We start from the raw sequence: 20,688 nt of genomic DNA on the forward strand, positions 1-20,688 counted from the left end.
TTTACTCGACTACCAGATTATAAGAAGTAAGATTTCTTTAGAACACTAAATGTGACTTTGTTTTGAAAAATATCTTTTGTAGTTTGAATTGATTTGCAATCTTATTTCTTTGCAGAGGCTCCATATTCAGAAACATAAATTTGAAATATTTTTGCTTTAGGGCCAACCTCAGTTATTGGCAACTTATATTTGGATTAGATTACATTTTTGTGTGTACTGTAAAGATTTAGCATAGCCTAGTATAAGTCACGTGACCTGCCACTTTAAGCAAGCTGTACACATACTAGTTAGACAAGCTAGTCCCACAGCAAATCATGGGATTTCTCCAGTTTTTGGTGTGGAGAGAAAATTAACTTTATTCCTGTAGTCTTCAAACTTGGCAAATTAGTTGGATAATATCTTCAAACTGCTGTTGTTTTAGTGGATTTTTCTCCTATTTTATGCTTCATTTTCCCATTTTTATCTTGAAACTCAAAGCCTTTGATCTATACTATCAAAGGGCTAGCATACATAGAAGAAACTTAAAAAGACTAACCATTATTTTTTAGAACTCTCTCAACAGTGTTTCACAGAATATGGAATAATGAATAAGAAGGTCTACTTTTAATTCTTTTCACTTTTTCCTCCCCACAGTCTGTTTTTCTCAATTTTGTATCCTAGTATTCCTACAGTGTCCCCTTTACCCTACTTCTGGAACCTATCTTGGATTCATTAAATTTCTCCTAAACTTCTGCTTTCGCATTTTCAGTTTGCTTCCCTAAGCCATCCTTGGAAATAATTGTCAAGAACAAAGTCTCAAATTGAACCTTGCCTTTTAGTGAAGTTTCCCATCTATTATTATTAAAAAGGAAGTTGTTAACACCTGTCCTAGAAAGTTCCTTTGGGTGCTAAAACATTGCCTTTTAGAACATTCATTTTATGTTCACTGGATATAACCACTTTTTATTATTTTTGTAGGCATGTATTTATCGGCAAAATTAATTAGTAAATTAAGTTGTATTGACAAAAACAACATTAAATGTGAAAGGAAGAGGCGTATGCTATAGCCACTTCATGTGTCGTGAACTCACTAAAAATGAGTGACAGTAATACTTTATTTTTATTTTTTAATTTATTTTATTTTTTTCCAACTACAGTTTACATTCAGTATTCTGTATTAGTTTCAGATGTATGGCATAGTGGTTAGATAATCATGTGCTTTGCAAAGTGGTCCCCCCAATATTAATACTTTAGATTGAAATAATATTTAAGTAGATAACTTTAAAGAATAAGGGGAAGCCCTGGCTCATGCAGCTCAGTGGGTTGAGTGCCAGCTGAATCGAGAGGTCACCAGTTTTGATTCCCAGTCAGGGCATATGCCTGGGTTGTGGGCCAGGTCCCCTGTCTGGAGCATTCAAGGGGTTTCTCTTGCATGTGGATGTATCTCTCCCCCTCTCTTCCTCCTTTCCCCTCTTTCTAAAAAAATAAATCTTTTAAAAAGAAAGAATTAGGGGGAGTGATATTTCATGCCAAAAGATGTTCATTTTATGCCTAAGTAAGCTGATCATACTTATGGCTCTTCAGTCTTTCTCAGTTTCTGTTGTTGAAAATACCCAAAATATTTCTCCTACATTTGTGTTTTGCTATTAAAACAATCTCTTCTCCATTTAACTTGTTTGGATCTTTGTGGTTATACATATGGCACAGTCATTATAGAAAATTTAAAAATGTAAAAAAGTGTGAAAAGGCGGATCATCTATAATCTCATCACCCAGAAATAATCACTGTTAAATTTTGGTGCACTTGACTCAATTCATTTTTCAGTGCACACATAACATGTGAATCATGTCTTCTATAACATTGTATCTTCTATACTTTTTAAATTTCATTTATAACCTCTGGTTTAAAAATTAAACCATATAAAATACATGGAATAAAGTATTAAAATTCTACCTTACCCATTGCCCCTTGTGCAGGGCAATTACTATTCACCAAAATAATCACTGTTTAGAGTATGGTGTATATTTTTCTAATACTTTTACTGCTTTTTTAAGTAGATATGTGAAAAAGTTGTGGTTTGGGAATGAAGGGTTGGTGTTTTTATTTTTGAACTAGAGGGATTAGGAATGTTTTTATTTGTGTTGATGAATTTTTGTGCATATGTGGAATTATTTTTATGAAAGTTTTAATTCTCTTTATGAATTTTTTTCATGAAGCATCATCCTTGAATGTCTTTCTGCAACATATCTGAATTTTCCCTGATAGGTTGGAATAGAGAGATATCAGCTTGAGTAAGAGGTCAGGTAAAGAATTTGTATTTTAAACTCTTAATAGGAAATAATTGTGGTTTCTAAAGTATGAAATTGATGTGATAAAGTTTATCTTTTAAAGAAATGAATTTAGTAGCAGTCATTGAGATAATTTCATTTGGCAGGACCACAGGCAGAAGGGTGTCAGAATATAATCATCAAGTGGCAGGACCATCCTCTACCATGGTGATGACAATCAAAAGGAGATAACATTTGCAGGAACAAGTATAAAGGATACATGAACAATAACAAAGAAGGGGGTGGAAATGGGAGGGAGGTGGGGAAGGGCTGGGGGGATAGGTTGGGATGGGGGTAAAAAGGCAGAAAACTGCACTTGAACAACAATTAAAATTAAAAAAAATAAAACACTTAAAGAAGATAACATGTGAGAGGCACTTTGAAAGAAGAAATGAATATTTGGTGATTGTGTGAATAGGGATTAAAGAATAATTTGAGATAATCTTAATGTTCTAGCAACAATAGAGTGTTGGGATTGGATATTAGTGTTCTTATAATTTGGATGTTATTTACTTTAAAATACCTACTAGATCTAAGGTCAGCAAACTTTCTCTAATAGGCCACACAGGAAATGTTTTAGGCTTTATAGACAAAGGTATAAAAATAGATACTATTTTAGATATTTATATAATAAGAGAGAAAATACTTCCAAACATTTTTATTGAAAAAATTCAAAATATAATAATTATTGAACATATTTTTTAAAAAATACTGATATACTAATGAAAAGAATAGAATTTTAGTGCCAACTTTAGTTGGCAGTAACATTTCATTTAATTAGTTCCAAGTTAGTGTTCTCTGTCATCAAATTGATTGCAAATGTTTATCTGTAAAAACCATTCTTAGCTTGCAGGGCATTCAAAAGTAGACAGTAGGCTCTAATTGGCCTAATGGTCAGTTTGCCACTTCCTATACTGCGTAATTATTAGACAGCAAAAAAGACCAAAAGGAAATGATCTGAAATGAAGGCTGACAGTGTAGGGAAAGGGGTTATGGAAGCCAACAAACAAGGAGACTTCAAAGATTAGCAATCAGATGTTGCTGGGGAGGAAGAAGACCATTAAGGGGAGTGGGGAGGTACATTGGATGTAATAAGAAGAGGTCATTTGTAACCTTTGATATAGCATGTAGTAGATTAAAGAACTCTAAGAACTAAATTGCAAGTTTATAGACAGTTTATGATGTGGAAAAAAAGAGGAAGAATATTTATTCAAAAATAGGTAGTGCTGTTTTGAAACATAGAAGGGAAAGAACTTGTATAAAAGAGAAATTCAGATAATAAAATACATTTTTAAAATATAAGGAAAAAAATTAAATCTTTTATACTACCCTGCCTAATCTTGAATTATCCATTAGATTTTTTTCAAGATTTTTATTTATTGATTTTTTTAGAGGGGTAGGGAGAGAAAGAGAGGGAGAAAAACATCAATGTGTGGTTGCTTCTCACATGGCCCCCACTAGGGACCTGGCCCACAACCCAGGCACGTGCCCTGACTGGGAGTCGAACCGGTGACCCTTTGGTTCGCAGCTCATGCTCAATTCACTGAGCTACAGCAGACAGGTCTATCCATTAGATTTTTACAGCTTTCTTTCTCAAGTAAATTTTTTAAACTGTGTAAATTGTTACTGAAAATCCACAGTGACTATTTACAGCCCAAGATCATGAGTGGCTTATCATTTTATTTGATATTTCTCCAGGCCATAGGTAACCTAGATAACAAGCAATTCTCTGAGATAGAGCCAAGTTTAGGAAGCAGAGGAGGTTTGTTTTAGAAGTCTTTCTGGCATATTTTCTGTATTTGTTTTATGAATAATTTCTGTGACTTGGGATTGTGCTGATATTTTAATTTTACTAACTGACGTTGAGGACAATATGAGGCATGTTGAGGGAAGTGTCTTAATAATCTATACTCTCTTGACCTTCATTTCCAGCCAAGACAGAGTAATAGGGACTGGATTTATCCTTCTATATAACTTAAACCACTCCACCCCCCCCAAAAAAAAAAAAAACATGAAACAACAGTTTTCATTAGGCAGTGAAGGAATATAAAGCCTGAGCAAGGGAAAACAGTTTTATTATCTCAGTTTGCTACCTAGAGAGAGTTTTTTTTAGCTACAACTCAGGGAAGCAGAACCCAAGCAGAGCCTCTCTCTAAGTCAAGGGCGTGGAGTTAGGAGTTTAAGGAAGCCAACCAAGGTGGCTACAGTTTACAGGGCAGACTACTGAAGACAAGAGAGCAACAAAGAGAGCTGTGGAGATCTACAGAGAGACTTTGAGTCTCGGTGCTGACCAAGTGTATGTTTAAAAACTATGCGAGGCCAGGAACAGAATCACTCAAAAGGAAAGGCAGGAGAATCTCTGGAACTCACTCAAGGAAAGGAATAGTTTATATTCCTACCAGCCAAAGTGTTGTAATGCACAAGGCATTAAGTAGAAAACTTAAAAGAATATTGTCCCAGTATTGGGGAGAAATTAGCCCTAGATTAAAGGCCACTTTGGTCCTGCCTATGAAAAGCTTGGACCAAAGGGATTAAATTGTTTCCAGGTAACTGTGGCCCAGAGTAAAGCTCAGAACTATTGTTTGAAAAATTACATGAATATCTAATGCTTACTCAACAATGATGCCTACCATCCAATAAAAAATTATCAAGTATGCAAAGAAGTAGAAAGCTAAGGTCAATAATGACAGGAAAAAACAGTCATTTGAATCAGACTATGAATTAGAATTAGAAACAGTTCTAATATATGAAATTCAGATGGGGAAAAAGGACTAGAAAAAAATAGAGCTTCATTGCTCTTCAACAGGCCTAATATGTGTGTAATTGACATCTTTAAAATAGAGGAAATGAGGGAAAAATAAATAATAGTGGAAATTTTTCAAAATTTGATGACAATTATAAACCAGTGAACCCAAAACATTCAACAAACTCAAGCAAAAGAAACATGAGAAAAACTTTTCAAGAAAGTGTAAAGGGAAAATCATAAGAGCAGCCACAGAAAAGACACATTATAGAGAACCAAAAATAAGAATGGCAGCTAACTTCTTTTAGAAACACTAAAAGCCAGGTCTTCCCATCAAGATGGCTGCATAGGTAAGCAGTGCTCACCATGCCCAAGCACATCAAAATTACAACTAAACTACAGAACAATCATTATTCAGAACCACCAGGAATCAAGCTGAATGGAAGAAAGTCCTACAACTGTGGAATTAAAGAAGAACCTACATTGAGACTGGTAGGAGGGGCAGAGGCACAAAATGGACTGCTACCATATGCATGTATTAGCAGATAAAAATCAGGAGAGATATCTCAGGAGTGAGAGGTTCCAGAAGCCCACAGTTTAGGGTTCTAGGGTCAGGAAGATAAGTACCTATAACTTCTGGCTATAAAAACTAGTAGAGATTGGGGCTAGACTGTGGGACATAGAAAGGCTGAAGTCCCAGAAAGTTTATCTTAAAGGGCTCACACAGACTTACTCGGATTCAATTCTTCTGAGCTCCAGCTCTGGGGGAGTAATTAGAAAGGCACCAGAGGCATATAGGGAGGAACCGAAGTGTCTGGCATCAGGACAAATGCTAGGGGACAGCTTTCTCCTAGCACAGGCCATTGTTTCTTTTCTAAGCCCTCCACTCACAGCTGGCAAATAAGTGCCATTTCTGACACCCATCAACCTAACACTGTCTGCCCCACCCTGGTGATTCCCTAAGGCTCTGCCCAACGTAGCTTTCAGACCACCACCCCCCCCCCCCCCACAAACACACACACTACCTCCTGCAGAGTGTTTCCAGTGTCTTTTTCATACAAATGACTTGTCTTGGTTCATGCTTCACATTTTCCTAAATTCTCTCAAACAAGCAGCATCTGGTCTCAATGAGTCCTGTACCTGTCACTAACTGACCCCAGGGCAGGCACTAGCAGCAGTCAGCCTTAGTTCATAGAATGGCCTCATTTGGGCATCTCGAAGCCCAGCAAAAGTAGTGGCCATCTGCAGATTGCTTTGTAACTTATGCCTGGTCGCCCCAAACAATATGTAGGCAGTGGCTGACCTTGGCCTGCACCTCACAGGAGGCCCCAGCAACTGCCAACCCAGCAGACAGCTATAGACTATGTCGGAACACCACCACTCAACCACCTCCACAAGCAACACACTCAAGTTGTAGACTCAGTAGACACCAGAGTCATGCAGAAGTAAGACCCACTCTGTGGACTGGGCCCCTGTACAGCTGACCTTCCACAGTGGTTGGAGGTTGGTGGTCAATCGTCATATAACTAGTTCTTGCAGCATATTGGCTGGGTAAATCCCTCCCATTAACCTGCCAACAGCAAGCAGGACTCACCTACAAGAGGAGAGTGAACTCAGGCCATAATGTGGACACACTTTGAGTACCCAGCTTGGGTGATGGGGGAGCCTGTCCCACTGGACCCTACAGGACACCTACTGCATTAGGCCATGCTAGCAAGACAGGGAGTCATAGCAGCTCTACCTAACACATATAAACAAAAGCAGGGAGTATGCCAAAATGAGGAGACAAAGAAACATGGCCCACCCAAATGAGAGAATAGCTTAAAACTGCAGAAAAAGAACTAAACATAAAGGAGACAAGCAATCTATAAGATGCAGAGTTTAAAACAACTGGTTATAAAGATGTTCAGTGAACTTAGGGAAAAAGTAGATGAACTCAAGAAGAAACTTAAACAGGATTAAAAAAGATGTGGAAACCGTAAAAAAAGTCAGAAATGAAGGATACACTGACTGAAATGAAGAACAACTTACAGGAAATCAGCAGTAAAGTGGATGAAGCCAAGAATCAACCATCGATTTGGAATATATAAGGAAGCGGAAAAATCCAATCAGAACAGCAAGAAGAAAAAAGAATCCAAAAAAATAAGGATAGAGTAAGGCACCTCTGGGACAACTTTAAGCATACCAACATTTGCATAATGGGGGTGCTAGAAGTAGAAGAGACAGCAAGAAATTGAAAACTTATTTGAAAAACTAATGACAGAAAACTTCCGTAACTCTGTGAAGGAAATAGACATAGAAGTCCAGGAATCTCAGAGTTCCAAACAAGATAAACCCAGATGGGCCCACACCAAGATACATCATAATTAAAATGTGAAAGGTTAAATAACAAGGGTGAGTCTTAAAAGCACCAGGACAAAAGCAGTTAGCTACCTACAAAGGAATTCCATAATGTGGTGAGCTGATTTCTCAAAAGAAACTTTACAATCTAGAAGGTATGATAAGAGATATTAAAAGTAATGAAAAGAAAGGACCTACAACCATGATTACTGTACCCAGCAAAGCTATCATTTAGAATAAACAGACAGATAAGAGCTTCCCAGAGAAGAAAAAACTAAAGGAGTTCATCATCACCAAACCATTATTATATGAAATGTTTAAGGGACATATTTAAGAAAAAGTAGAAGATCAAAACTGATCAATGAAATGGCAAAAAAAGAACAACGTATCTTTCAACAGTTGAATCTAAGCAAACAAGAAGAACAGAGGCAGAATCATGTATACTGAGAGCATTTTGATGGTTGCCAGATGGGAGGTGTGGGCCAGAGAATAGGGGAAGAGGTGAGGGGATTGAGAAGTACAAATAAGTAGTTACAGAATGGCCATGGGGATGTAAAGTACAGTGTAGGAAATGGAGCAGCCAAAGAACTTACACACATGACCCATGGACAGGAACAATGGTGGGGGGATTGCCTGAGGGAGTGGGGGGGGTGCTGGGTGGAGTGGGTGAAGGGGGAAATATTGGGATAGCTGTAATAACATAAAATATAGTTTAAATTTTTTACAAAGAAAAATAGAAACAATACAAGCAAGAAAAGTAGTGGTACAGCATCTCTATTTGAAGTAGTGAAAGAAGAAACCTAGAATTCTTACAAGCCAAATTATTTTTCAGAAGCAAAGGTGAAATAAAGATTATTTCATACATGTAAAAACCAAAAGAATTAATCACCACCTGTCCTGCAGTGACAAATATATCTGATAAATCTTATATAGAAGATTTTTATCACTTATGTATGTTTTAGAATGACAGTGAGACTCTACTAATAAACAATTTACAGACAGATAATTTACTCAGTAAAAACTATTTGTAAATTATGACATGAGAAAATGTTCACTCCCACTAGCAGTCTAAGAAATAAAATTTAAGGCAACTTTAACCAAAAAAAGGATAAAACTGTTTACTATGCACAGAGACAATAGTGCTGTTTGCTTAGGCATATCAGCCCATGTTCCTATGAATTGGTGTGGTGATATTTAACAAAACACAAAATCGCTATACTTTATTCTATAATTCTGCCTCTAAAAGTTTATGACCAATATAATTCACCCCCAAAATTAAAATTGCTGCAAAACAAGTTATAACATTGCAGTTACTGATAGGAAAATTCAACAACAGCAACAACAAACGAGTCAAAAGAAATATGGAATACCACTTGAATAATTAAGCTTCCACTTTCCCTGGCTCATTAAGTTTGGTTTAAATTATGGTGAAATTTGCTTATTTGTCAGAGATAATGAATCAGACATTGGAACCCATGAGTTTCAAAGTGTTCTATGTTAACTGCTTCAGTCTCTAAAACAGAGTTAAATACGTGATGCATACTACAGTTCCCAAATTGATTATAAATTACTTATATCATCTTTGGGGAACGCAGCACATGTCTACCAAATAATGTTATTAAGTTTGGGAAGCTTGTTCATCATTGGCCTTAAGACATCTGATGGTCTAAAAAGACAGGGAACCAAATGACTTCCTAGCACACCTTGCCAATTAAAGACATCAACTTTAGTAGCCACTAAAAGCCATAGCACATGTGGGGCTTTCTTTTCATATGAATTAATTATTGCTTGAGAAGAATACACAGGTTCCTATTCTTCCCTTCAAAAATAATAATAATAGTTTGAAATAGCAATCAAGATATTTGCAAAACCATAAAGGAAAGAGGCATGAGAGCAATAACATTTTTATGTAGAGTTTCCCATACTATTACTTTTCTGAAGTCATCAACCTTTTTGTGGGCAAGTTCTTATAATAGAAACTTCTTTGTGATTACCCGTTATACATGCATCATTTTTCTGCATTCTGCCATTTTCTCATTTAATCTTGTTTGTAAACAGCATTTGTTGAGATAAAATTGGCATACTGTACAATTTACCTGCTTAGCCCTGGCCAGGGAGCGCAGTTGGTTAAGAGTGCCATCCCCATATGCCAAGTTGGAGATTCCATCACCAGACAGGGCACATATAAGAAGCAACCAGTGAATGCATAAATAAGTGGAAAAACAAATTCATTTCTCTCTCTGTCTCTAAAATCAATTAAAAAATAATTTACCCCCTTAAAGTATACGGTTTAATAGTGTTTAGTATATTCAGATATGTGCAACCATCACCACAATCAGTTTTAGAGCATTTTCATCACCTTAAAAAGAAACTGCAGTGAAAGCAAACCAAGTTCCCATTAACAGGTAAATGTATAAATATTGTGTGCACATACAATGGAATGTTACTTGGCTTTAAAAAGGAACAAAATTCTGACACAGGCTACAATGTGGATGAATCTTGAAGACGTGATGCTTTGTGAAGTAAGCCAGTTGCAAAAGACAAATGTATGAGTCTACTTTTGCAATCGAATTCATAGAAACATTAAATAGGATGGTGGTTGCCTGGGTCCGGGGAAAAAAGAACGCATAGTTACTGTTTAATGGCACAGTTTTAATTTTGCAATATGAAAACAATTCTGGAAATGGGTGGTGGTAATCATACAACTATGTGAATGTTCAGTTGCATTGAATTGTAAGAATTCTTCATGTATTCTCATACAAATCCCTTAGCAGATGGATGACTTGCAAATGACATTCTCCCATTTTGTGGGTTGTCTTTTTTAAATGGTTGAAATGGTAAATTATATGTTATGTGTATATCACCACAATCAAAATTTTTAATGTGAACATGCTGATGAATATAAAAACAAGAACTATATTCCTTCTTTTTAAATTATAGTTTACTTTCAATATTATTTTCTGTTGGTTTCAGGCGTACAGCATAGTGGTTAGACAATCATGTACTTTACAAAGTAAAGTACACCCCAATATTTCCAGTACCCAACTGGCACTATACATATTGAAGAGTTTGACTATATTCCTTGTGTTGTACTTTACATTCTTGTGACTGTTTTGTAACTATCATTATATACTTCTTAATCTCTTTACCTTTTTCCCTCAGTCCCCCAACCCCTCCCTTCTGGCAACCACCAGTCCAGTCTGTGTGCCTGAGTGTGTTTCAACTTTGTTTATTTATGTTGTTCTTTAGACTCTACATATAAGTGAAATTATACCATATTTGTCTTTCTCTGGCTGACTTATTTCACTGAACATAATACCCTATAGGTGCATCATCCATCAAAAAGAAATTCTGTTTTATTTAGCTGTCAGTCTCTGATCCCAACCTCATCACCACTGTAATCTCCCAAACAATGATTATCTTCTGTCTCTGTAGATTTCCCTGTTAACAACAGTTCATCTGAATGGAATAATATGCAGTATTTTTCTGATTGGCTGGTTTTACTCAGTATGTTTTTAAGTTTCATCCATGTGACATAAGTTTCATCAGTTGTTTGTTTCTTTATGTAGCTAAACAGTGTTCCATGGTATGGCTATACCTCTGTTGTATTTATCCATTTGTCAGTTGATGGACAGTTAGGTTGTTTCCACCTTTTAACTCTTATGAATAATACTACTAGAAACAAGTTTGTACATTTTAATGTGGACATATATTTTCATTTCTCTTAGGCATATACCTAGGAGTGGAATTTCTGTGTCTTACGGTAACTCTGTTATCATTTGAAGAACTGTCTACTGTTTCCAAAGCAGCTACACCATTTTATACTTCCATAAACAATGCATGAGTTATCCAATTTTTCCACATCTTGCCAACTCTTTTTAATTTTCAAAATTTCTTAAAATACCATTCTGGCGGGTGTGTGATTTTGATTTCCCTGAGTACTAATGATACTTAGTATTTTTTTGTATGCTTATTAGGCATTTGTGTATCTTCCTTAGAAAAACTGTTTCACTATTTTGTCCAAGTTAATTGGTTATATGTCTTTACTATGGAATTGTAGGAGTTCTTCATATATTCAGACACAAATTCCTTAGCAAATTTATGCACTGAAAATATGTTCTCCCATTTTGTGAGTTTTGTTTTCACTTTCTCAATTCAAATCTTTTCAAGTATAAAAGAATTTATCTTTGGTGAAGTCCAGTTTACTTATTTATTTCTTGTTGCTTGTCCTTATGGTATCAAACAGTTGAGTACCAAACCCAAGATTACTAGGATCTTGTAATTTTTTATGTTTTTAATTATATTTCATTGATTATGCTATTAGCGTTGTCCCTATTTCCCCTCCTTTACCTCTTCCATCAAGCCCCACTTCATTCCCTCAGGCAGTCCACACAACATTGTTCCTGTCCATGGGTCATGCATGTAAAGTCTTTGGCTACTCTATTTCCTACACTGTATTTTACATCCCCCTAGCTATTCTGTAACTATCTATTTGTACTTGTTAATCCCCTCACCTCTTCACCCACTCCCCCATTTGACAACCTTCAAAACACTTTCTATATACATGATTCTGTCTCTGTTCTTCTGGTTTGTTTAGTTTGTTTTTCAGATTCAGTTTTAATATGTATTTATTACTACTTTATTCATAGTTTTGATGTTTTCTTAAATAAGTCCATTTAAAATTGCATGTAATAACAGCTTGGTGATGATGAACTCCTTTAGTTTTTTCTTGTCTGGGAAGCTCTTTATCTGCCCTTTAATTCTAAATGATATTTCTGCTGGGTAGAGCAGTCTGGGCTATGGGTCTATGTTTTTCAGTACTTTTAATATTTCTTGTCAGTCCCTTTTAGCCTGGAAAGTTTCTTTTAAGAATTCAGCTGACATTCTTATGGGAGCTCCCTTTGGATAACTAACTGCTTTTCTCTTGCTGCTTTTAGGATCCTCTCTTCATCTTTAACCTTTGACATTTATGATGTGTCTTGGAATGGGCCTCTTTGCATCCTTCTTGTTTGAGACTGTCTGTGCTTCCTGTATGTGCATGTCTATTTCCTTCACCATATTAGGGAAGTTTTCTTTCATTATCTTTTCAAATAGATTTCCAATTTCTTCATTTCTCTTCTCCTTCTGGCACCCTTATGATGCAAATGTTGGAATGCTTGAAGTTTGCCAGAGATAGCTTACAATATCCTCATGGGTTTGTGGGGGGGCGGGGAGGTTGTTTCTTTTGGGGTTTTTTTTGGGGGGGGGGGTTGTTTTGTTTGTTTGTTTTATTTGAATTCTCTATTTTCTTGTTGTTCTGACTGCTTGTTTTATACTTACTTATGTTCCAAATCATTGATTTGATTCCTGGCTTCATCCACTCTACTCTTGTTCCCCTCTAAGTTGTTTGGTATTTATTAGTGTATCTTTCATTTCTAACTGGATATTTTTTATGCTCTTGAGGTCCTCACTAGGTTCTTTGAGCATCCTTATAACCAGTGTTTTGAACTCTGCATCTAGTAGATTTCTTACCTCGATTTTGTTTAGTTCTTTTTCCGGAGTTGTGATTGGTTCTTTCATTTGGGCAATGTTTCTTTGTCCCCTCATTTTGGCAGCCTCCCTGTGTTTGTTTCTATGTATTAGAGAGAGCAGCTATGACCCCTTGTCTTGCTAGCATGGCCTAATACAGTAGGTGTCCTGTAGGGTCCAGTGGCACAGCCTCCCCTGTCACCTAAGCTGGGTACTCCAGGTGTGCCCTTTGTATGGGCTGAGTACACTCTCTTGTAGTTGAGCCTTAATTACTGTTGGTAGGTACATTGGAGGGATTTACACAGGCCAGTCAGCTGTAGAGGCTGGCTGTGACCACTGACTACCAACCTCCACCTCTGTGGAGGATCAGCTGTGCAGGGGCAGGGTGGTGGTGCTCTGACATGGTCTGTAGCTGTCCACTGGGTGTGCAGGCTCTGGGGTTTCCCTGGTGGTGCAGGCCAAGGTCAGCCCCCAGCTGTGTTTTATTCTGGCCCACCCTGCGTGAGCTATAAAGCAATCTGAGATGGCTTCTACTTGTGTTGGGCTTGAAGATTCCCAGGCAAAGAGAAATTGTGAATCTTGGCTGACTGCTGCTAGTACCAGGCCTGGCTCCACTTAGCAAGAGATACAGGAGCTGGGGGCTCACTGAGGTGAGGCTGGCTGTTGCTTGTTTGATAGGATTTAGGAAGTTGTGAAGCTTGAGGCAAGACCAGACATTCATATGGAAGAGTCACAGTTAACAGTTCAGGTGGGCCTGTAAGTTGGGTGGGACAGATTCTCAGGGGATCTCCAGGACAGGTCAAACAGTGTTAGCCAGGTCCCTGGAGTCTCCAACATGGCACCGGTGTGTGGGCTCTGTGGCTCTGTTGTGGGAGGGCTCAGAAAGGAACAATGACCTCTGCCCACGTTTCTGAGAGAAAATTGTGCCCCAGTTTCCACCTTGATGCCAGACACTTCAGTTCCTCCCCATATGCCACTGGTGCCTTTCAAGCTGTTACCCTGGTGCTGGAGCTCAGATGGAATGAGTCTGAGTAAGTTCGTGTGGGGGTTCTTTAAGGGAAACTGCTTGATACTCCAGAAGTCTCTTCCCCTGACTCAATCCCTGCTGATTTTTACAGCCAGAAGTTATAGGGACTTACTTTCCTGGCACTGGAACCCATGAGCTGTGGTGCCTGGTGCGGGGCTGGGATTCCTTGCTCCAGAGTGTACCTCCCTAATATTTATCCACCACACATGGGTAAGAGACATGCCCATTCCCCATCTCCACCCCTCCTACCCCTCTAGGTGGATATGGTCTGTTTAATTCCATGGTTGTCAGACTTCCATTCAAGTCAGTATCTGACAGTTCTGAGTAATGGTTGTTCTGTAGTTTAGTTGAAATTTTAATGTGGTTGTGTGAGGAGGTAATCCATGTTTATCTGTGCCCCCATCTTGACTGGAAATTCCAAATATTGCTTATGTTTTTACACATTTGTCCTGTAGAGTGTGCCATAGTGTAGATTTTCCTGATGGTGTCATCATGGTGTTGTTTGGTATGTCTCTCTGTATTCTCTATAATTCAGTAGTTGGATCTAATGTGATCATTGTAATGTAAATACATATGTGAGTATAAAAAGTTATTAGAGCTAGATTAAATAATACTATATAAAAATACTTTTTTAAATGATAAAAAGAGTGGTAACTAATAGGGTTGTATATATTAAGATTTCTAATTACCTGAGAATTCTCAGAAAAAAATTAATAGTAAGTATGATTAGAAATGATTTTTCTGCACTTCTGGCCAAGATGGAGGCATAGGTAGGCATACTGTGCCTCCTCACACAACCAAAATAAGGACAACAACTTAGAAACAAAAAACAACCAGTATCCACAGAAAATTGAACTGTATGGAAGCCCAATGACCAAGGAGTTAAAATAGACACATTCAACCAGACCTGTAGGAGGGGCAGAGTCAGGCGGCTGGGTGGAGAGAGGTAGCTCGGCAAAAAGAACGGTGGCTGGTGGACTCGGGCATGCAAGGCAGCAGCTGGCGTTCCCAGCGAGGCAGCGGATTGTGGAGGGGCACGGTGCACAAGGTGGCTGGTGGACTGGGTGGTCCCACATTCGCGCGCAGATAAACCAGGCGAAACTGGGGAGTGAGACAGACCTTGCAACCCAGGGTCCCAGCGCAGGGAAATGAAGCCCCAAAACACCAATTGAAAACACCTGTGGGGGTTGAGGTGCCAGGAGAAACTCCCAGCCTCACAGGAGAGTTCCCACAGGGAGACCCACAGGAGAGACCCACAGGGTCCTAGAAAGTACACAAACCCACCCACACGGGAATCAGTACCAGAAGGGCCCAATTTGCTTGTGGAAAGCAGGGGAAGTGACTGAAATCCAGCAGAGAGCCAAGCAAGTACCATTGTTCCCTCTCGGACCGTTCCCCCACATACAGCATCACAACTCAGTGACTAGGTTGCACCACCGTGGTGAACACCTAAGGCTACATCCCTCAGTATGTAACAGGTACGCTGAGACCAAAAAATGGCCCAAATGAAAGAATAGATCAAAACTCCAGAACAAATACAACTAAGTGATTAAAAACATAGCCAACCTATCAGATGCACGGTTCAAAGCACTGGTGATCAGGATGCTCACAGAATTGGTTGAATTTGGTTACAAATTAGATGAAAAAATGAAGGCTACACTAAGTGAAATAAAGGAAAATGTACAGGGAGCCAAGAGTGATGGGAAGGAAACTGGGACTCAAATCAATGGAGTGGACGAGAAGGAAGAAAGAAACATCCAACCAGAAAAGAATGAAGAAACAAGAATTCAAAAAGATGAGGAGAGGCTTAGGAACCTCCAGAAAATCTTTAAACTTTCCAACATCTGAATTATAGGGATACCAGAAGGAGAGAAGAAGAGCAACAAGTGAAAAAGTTATTTGAACAAATAATAAAGGAGAACTTCCCCATTCTGGCAAAGGAAATATACTTCCAGGAAGTCCAGGAAGCCCAGAGAGTCCCAAAGAAGTTGGACCCAAGAAGGAACTCACCAAGGCACATCATAATTACATTAGCCAAGATGAAAGATAAGGAGAGAATCTTAAAAGCAGCAAGAGAAAAGGAGACAGTTACCTACAAAGGAGTTCCCATCAGACTGTCAGCTGATTTCTCAAAAGAGACCTTGCAGGCAAGAAGGGGCTGGCAAGAAGTATTCCAAGCCATGAAAGGCAAGGACCTACATCCAAGATTACTCTGTCCAGCAAAGCTATCATTTAGAATGGAAGGGCAGATAAAGTGCTTCCCAGATAAGGTCAAGTTAAAGGAATTCATCATCACTAAGCCCTTATCACATGAAATGTTAAAGGGACTTATCTAAGAAAAAGAAGATAAAAAATGTACAATAAAATGACAGTAAACTCATAATTATTAACAACCACACCTAAAACAAAAGCAAAAACAAACTAAGCAAACTAGAACAGGACTAGAACCACAGAAATGGAGATCACATGGAGGGTTAGCAACAGGGAAGTGGGAGGGAGAGAGGTGGGGCAGGGGGAAGGATACAGACGATAAATAGCATAGATGGTAGGTAGAAAATAGGGAAAGAGTAAGAATAGTATGGGAAATGTAGAAGCTAAAGTATGACACATGGACATGAACTAGAGCCGGGGAATGTGGGTGGTAGGGGTGGTGCAGGGTGAAGGGGAGTGAAGGGAAAATGGGACAACTAATATTTTTTAAAAACGATTTTTTTAAAAAAAATTGCTAAAAGAAAACTTTCAAACATTTATTATAACAAATTACATATTTAGACTCTTAGACTTAGTACAATAACTAAATACAGCAATGAATTAGGGTTGTTGTTGGGTTTGTTTTTTAGATTTATTTTTATTTACTTTTTTTTTTTTTGAGAGGAGAATGGAGGGAGAAAAGAAGGGAGAGATACATCAGTGTGAGGTTGCCTTTCAAGTGCCCCCTACTTGGGGCCTTGTCTGCAACCCAGGCATGTGCCCTGCCCGGGAATAGAACCGAAGACCGTTTGGTTCCCAGTCTGGCACTCAGTCTTCTGAGCCATGCCAATCAGGGCTGAATTAGGGGTTTTGCTGACAGTCTTTTTGTTTTGTCAGTATGTTAGAATACGTGAGAGTCATATTCTGTTGTTTCCTTTATTCTTAGATAATACCTTTTAAGCAAAAAAGTATTTTTGAGTATCGTTGTCAAAGTGTGTATTCTCTTTTCTAAAATATAGCATAATGAGATCAAATAATTACCTTTTTATTTTATAAAATTAGTGTGTTATTTATCTTTTTTAACATAATTACTTGAACAGTACAAAAGATATTTTTAAGTAAGTTATACATGAGTAGGAGCAATCTAATTAGTTGTTTTTCCTGGTTTTAAAAGATTGTTATTATTGCCATAAACATAAGGTAATTATCTAAAAGATAATGTATTTATAACTCACAGAGAAGAGTTAGATTTGACTTTTACCGCTAATCAATTTAAAGAATAATTTTATGAATTTGTAGAACTGTTCAAAGTATCTTTACAGTCATCTTCACCTCATTGTGCTGTGTTTTTATAGTGTTTGATTTTTTTCCCCTGTAGTTCCTCAGTAGGTTACTTACAACATACAGGATCAGAACAAGTACAGTTTCCTCGAACTGCTTCACCGTGCAATTCCCAGCAGCTTCAAAGCCACCAGTGTTCAGGTATGAATGATAACTGAACAAAAGAATAATGATTTTTTAATTTAAGAAATAATTAAGTTCCTTAGGCATTTCTAGAAAAAGGTTTTCAACTTGTTTTGTGCTGAGATGTTCCCAGGATATTTAGGGTACCATGCAAAATCAGAGTTGATGTTCTCTAGGATCCTTTCCTAGGTACTTGCTCATTACTCTTCAAGGTCTTCCTAAGTAATCCAACCACCTCCTAGGCTTCAACTACCGCTCTTAGCCAACACCTTCTGAATCTTATTTCTGCCGAGACAAGACCATATAGCCAACTATCTACTGGGTGTGTCAAAGGAACTTTGTGTCTCCAGCATTCCTTACCTCTCTCTCTTCCAGCCTTTCTTACCTCACCTAGCTAGGAATTAAAACCAAGTTCAAAGTCATAATTTACCCTCTTTGTTCTTTCCTTTAGCATTCATGCTGTCACCATTTTCTCAAATGTACTATGTTTTTTCCTTTTCCACTGCTGCTACTTTTGATCAAATCTTTTCATAACTTATTTGCCATGATGTCAAGTGGTTTTGCTTATGTTTTGTTTCCCCTACACCTAGCTTTTCTCCTTCCCAAAACACAAGCACATATACAGACAGTTTAAAAATATTGTCCTGAAACAGGAGTCTCTTCATGTCATGCCTCTGAATAAAAATATTTGCATGGGTTCTTGATCTAAATTCAAGCAAGTATGCCTCTTGAGTATACTTACTTGCTCAATTCATATGCTTAGTTCACACAGAACTTTGTTTCCAGAATATACTACGCTTTTGTATGCGAAAGATACTTTCATACCTATTCTTCCCTCTGCTTGGAATGCCTGTCCAGCAACTTCTGTTTTCCAAAATCCTGCTCATCCTTAAATTTTGACTTAAAAATTACCTCTTCTAAGCCCTGGCTGCTGCGGCTCAGTGGATTGAGTGCTGACCTGTGAAGCAAAATTACCTCTTCCACAAAGGCTTCCGCAGTCCTTAAAATGCAGTTTGTTGCATCTTTTTCCCTGCTTCCCCAGTGTCTTAAACAATCCTTTATCATAACACCATATTTTATTGTAATGATTTATTGACATTTGCCAGATCAGGTTGGTTCAGTTTCTAGAGAACTAGAAACTACCGTAGTTACTGCAGTGCAGACTGTGGCCCTGTCAGCAGAGCGCAGGATCCTGCCTTACCTTACACTGAAGTGGTGAGTGGCAGGCAAAGTATATGATGCCTAATACTAGCAATGCTCATACACAAAAGAAATAAATCAGATAAGGAGATAGACATAATAGTCCGCTTATCTCTGCTGTAAATTAGCAAAATGTTTCAACATACATGTAATCATCACAGCTGTTTAAAGTCAGCCAAGGAGGTCTTCGTAGCCTCCTTTTCCAAATGAGAAAACACAATCAAAGAGCTTAAATTTTCTGTCATAGGACATTTCAGGGCACTAAAATTGTGCTGTATTAATTCCATTCACATGTTCCAAACTTTTTCGCTGCATGAAATTGATTTACTACAAGATAACTTCTTATTCTATGTCAAAGTTTCTGTAGGATAATTTTTCCCAATTTTTCTTTGTATTTAGAAAGAAATGCCTGTTTTAAAATTAATTCACATTAAAACTTAAGCATTTTTATAGATCATATCTCAATTGTGCTATTCTCTACTAGTTTCTGCAATAGATAAGTGGACTATTCCGAGTAACTATAAACCTATTATTTTGAAGAGTGAGATATTTAAGTCTACAGAGTTTATCTTAATGCCTTTTTAAACACACAGTGCTTTTAGCAAGAAACAATAGGGTTTAAATCTGCCTTACATACATAATAGTAAAATTTTGTTAAGAAATATAAAATTATTGTCATTTATTGTGGTATATAAAGATACCAGCTGTTTGCTCACGTATATGATCATGGTATCCTAATTCTGATTTTCAGCTGTGCCACCTCCACCACCTGGTGGAAGTATGGTGATGATGCAGCTTAATGTACCAAACAATCCACAATCTCGTGCCCACTCACCCCCGCAGTGGAAACCAAACAAATATTACTGTGATCACCCGAGAGGACAGAAGTGTGTGGAATTTAGCAATGTAGAGAATATAGTTCAGGTAAGATGCTTAATTTTAAAACTTTAGTATTTTAATCACAGAAGATACACCTAAAAGGATTGACACTGAATTGAAACCTCAAACAGATTAGTAAAGAAGTTTGAATATTTGTTATATCCAGACAATTTCTTTCAATATTTAAATATTGCACTGACAGATATGGCTTAGTTGGGCATCATCCTGCAAACCTAAAGGTTCCAGGTTCAATTCCCATTTAGGCACATTCGAGAGGCAACCGATTGATGTTTCTTTCTCATATCAATGTTGCCCTCTGTCTCTTTTTCCCTTTTTTCCTCTCTCTCTAAAAATGAATAAAAATATTTTTTAAAAATTTAAATATTATTTCCCAACTTTTGCATATTCAAAGATTTTTTAAATCAGAAGGTAAATTAGATCTCAAATTTGATAAAGAAAATGTATTAAGCAATCATCTTACATTTTTTATATAAAATATGTTTTTGTGTAACCAGAAAGTTGGTGAGGGAATGTTCTTTATCATAGAAGAAATTAATAAATGTAAAAGCAATGGTAGAATTTAAAATCACTATTTTGGAATCCTATTAAAATAATGCATCAAGGAAAAATCAATAGCAAATGTCAGAAACACTAGGAAAAGGTTTTGGGGGGACTTTAAAATGGATAGAGGCAGACAATACTGGAAGCAACTAATCAATAGAAGCATCACTAAAAGTGGGTCAGTCAAACATTAGTTGCCTCTTGCTGTGTAGAGGAAATGCACAGTATCGTATGATGTACTCTTGTCAAAAAAAAATAAAATAAAAACTGAACCTGAGTCTAATTGAGCCTCTTGGTCTAGCTAGTAATTTGCAGAAAATCCAGGAAGAAAAAAATAACAACTTATATGATACTATGTCCTTATTTTACCAGACAAATTGTCCCTGTTTCTTCAACAGATAAATGGCATTTTGAAATGAAGACTGGGACTGTTATAAATTAAAAGAGTCTCGAGATAATAATCAAATGCA

The 20,688-nt window shown here is 37.4% G+C and overlaps 1 protein-coding gene across 13 annotated transcripts in view; it reads left to right on the forward strand.

The window, feature by feature from the left end:
• The window catches only part of R3HDM1 (R3H domain containing 1), a 217,335-nt gene that overhangs the window by 179,382 nt on the left and 17,265 nt on the right, over positions 1-20,688 (forward strand). For all 13 annotated transcript variants that reach the window (XM_036023664.1, XM_028511033.1, XM_036023669.1 and 10 more), the window contains 2 exons: positions 17,493-17,596; positions 19,530-19,702. In XM_036023664.1, the coding sequence (XP_035879557.1) occupies positions 17,493-17,596; positions 19,530-19,702 (277 nt within the window). The remainder of the gene's footprint in view (positions 1-17,492; positions 17,597-19,529; positions 19,703-20,688) is intronic.

The sequence above is a fragment of the Phyllostomus discolor genome, chromosome 4, assembly GCF_004126475.2.
Source record: "Phyllostomus discolor isolate MPI-MPIP mPhyDis1 chromosome 4, mPhyDis1.pri.v3, whole genome shotgun sequence".
Classification (NCBI taxonomy): Eukaryota; Metazoa; Chordata; class Mammalia; order Chiroptera; family Phyllostomidae; genus Phyllostomus; species Phyllostomus discolor.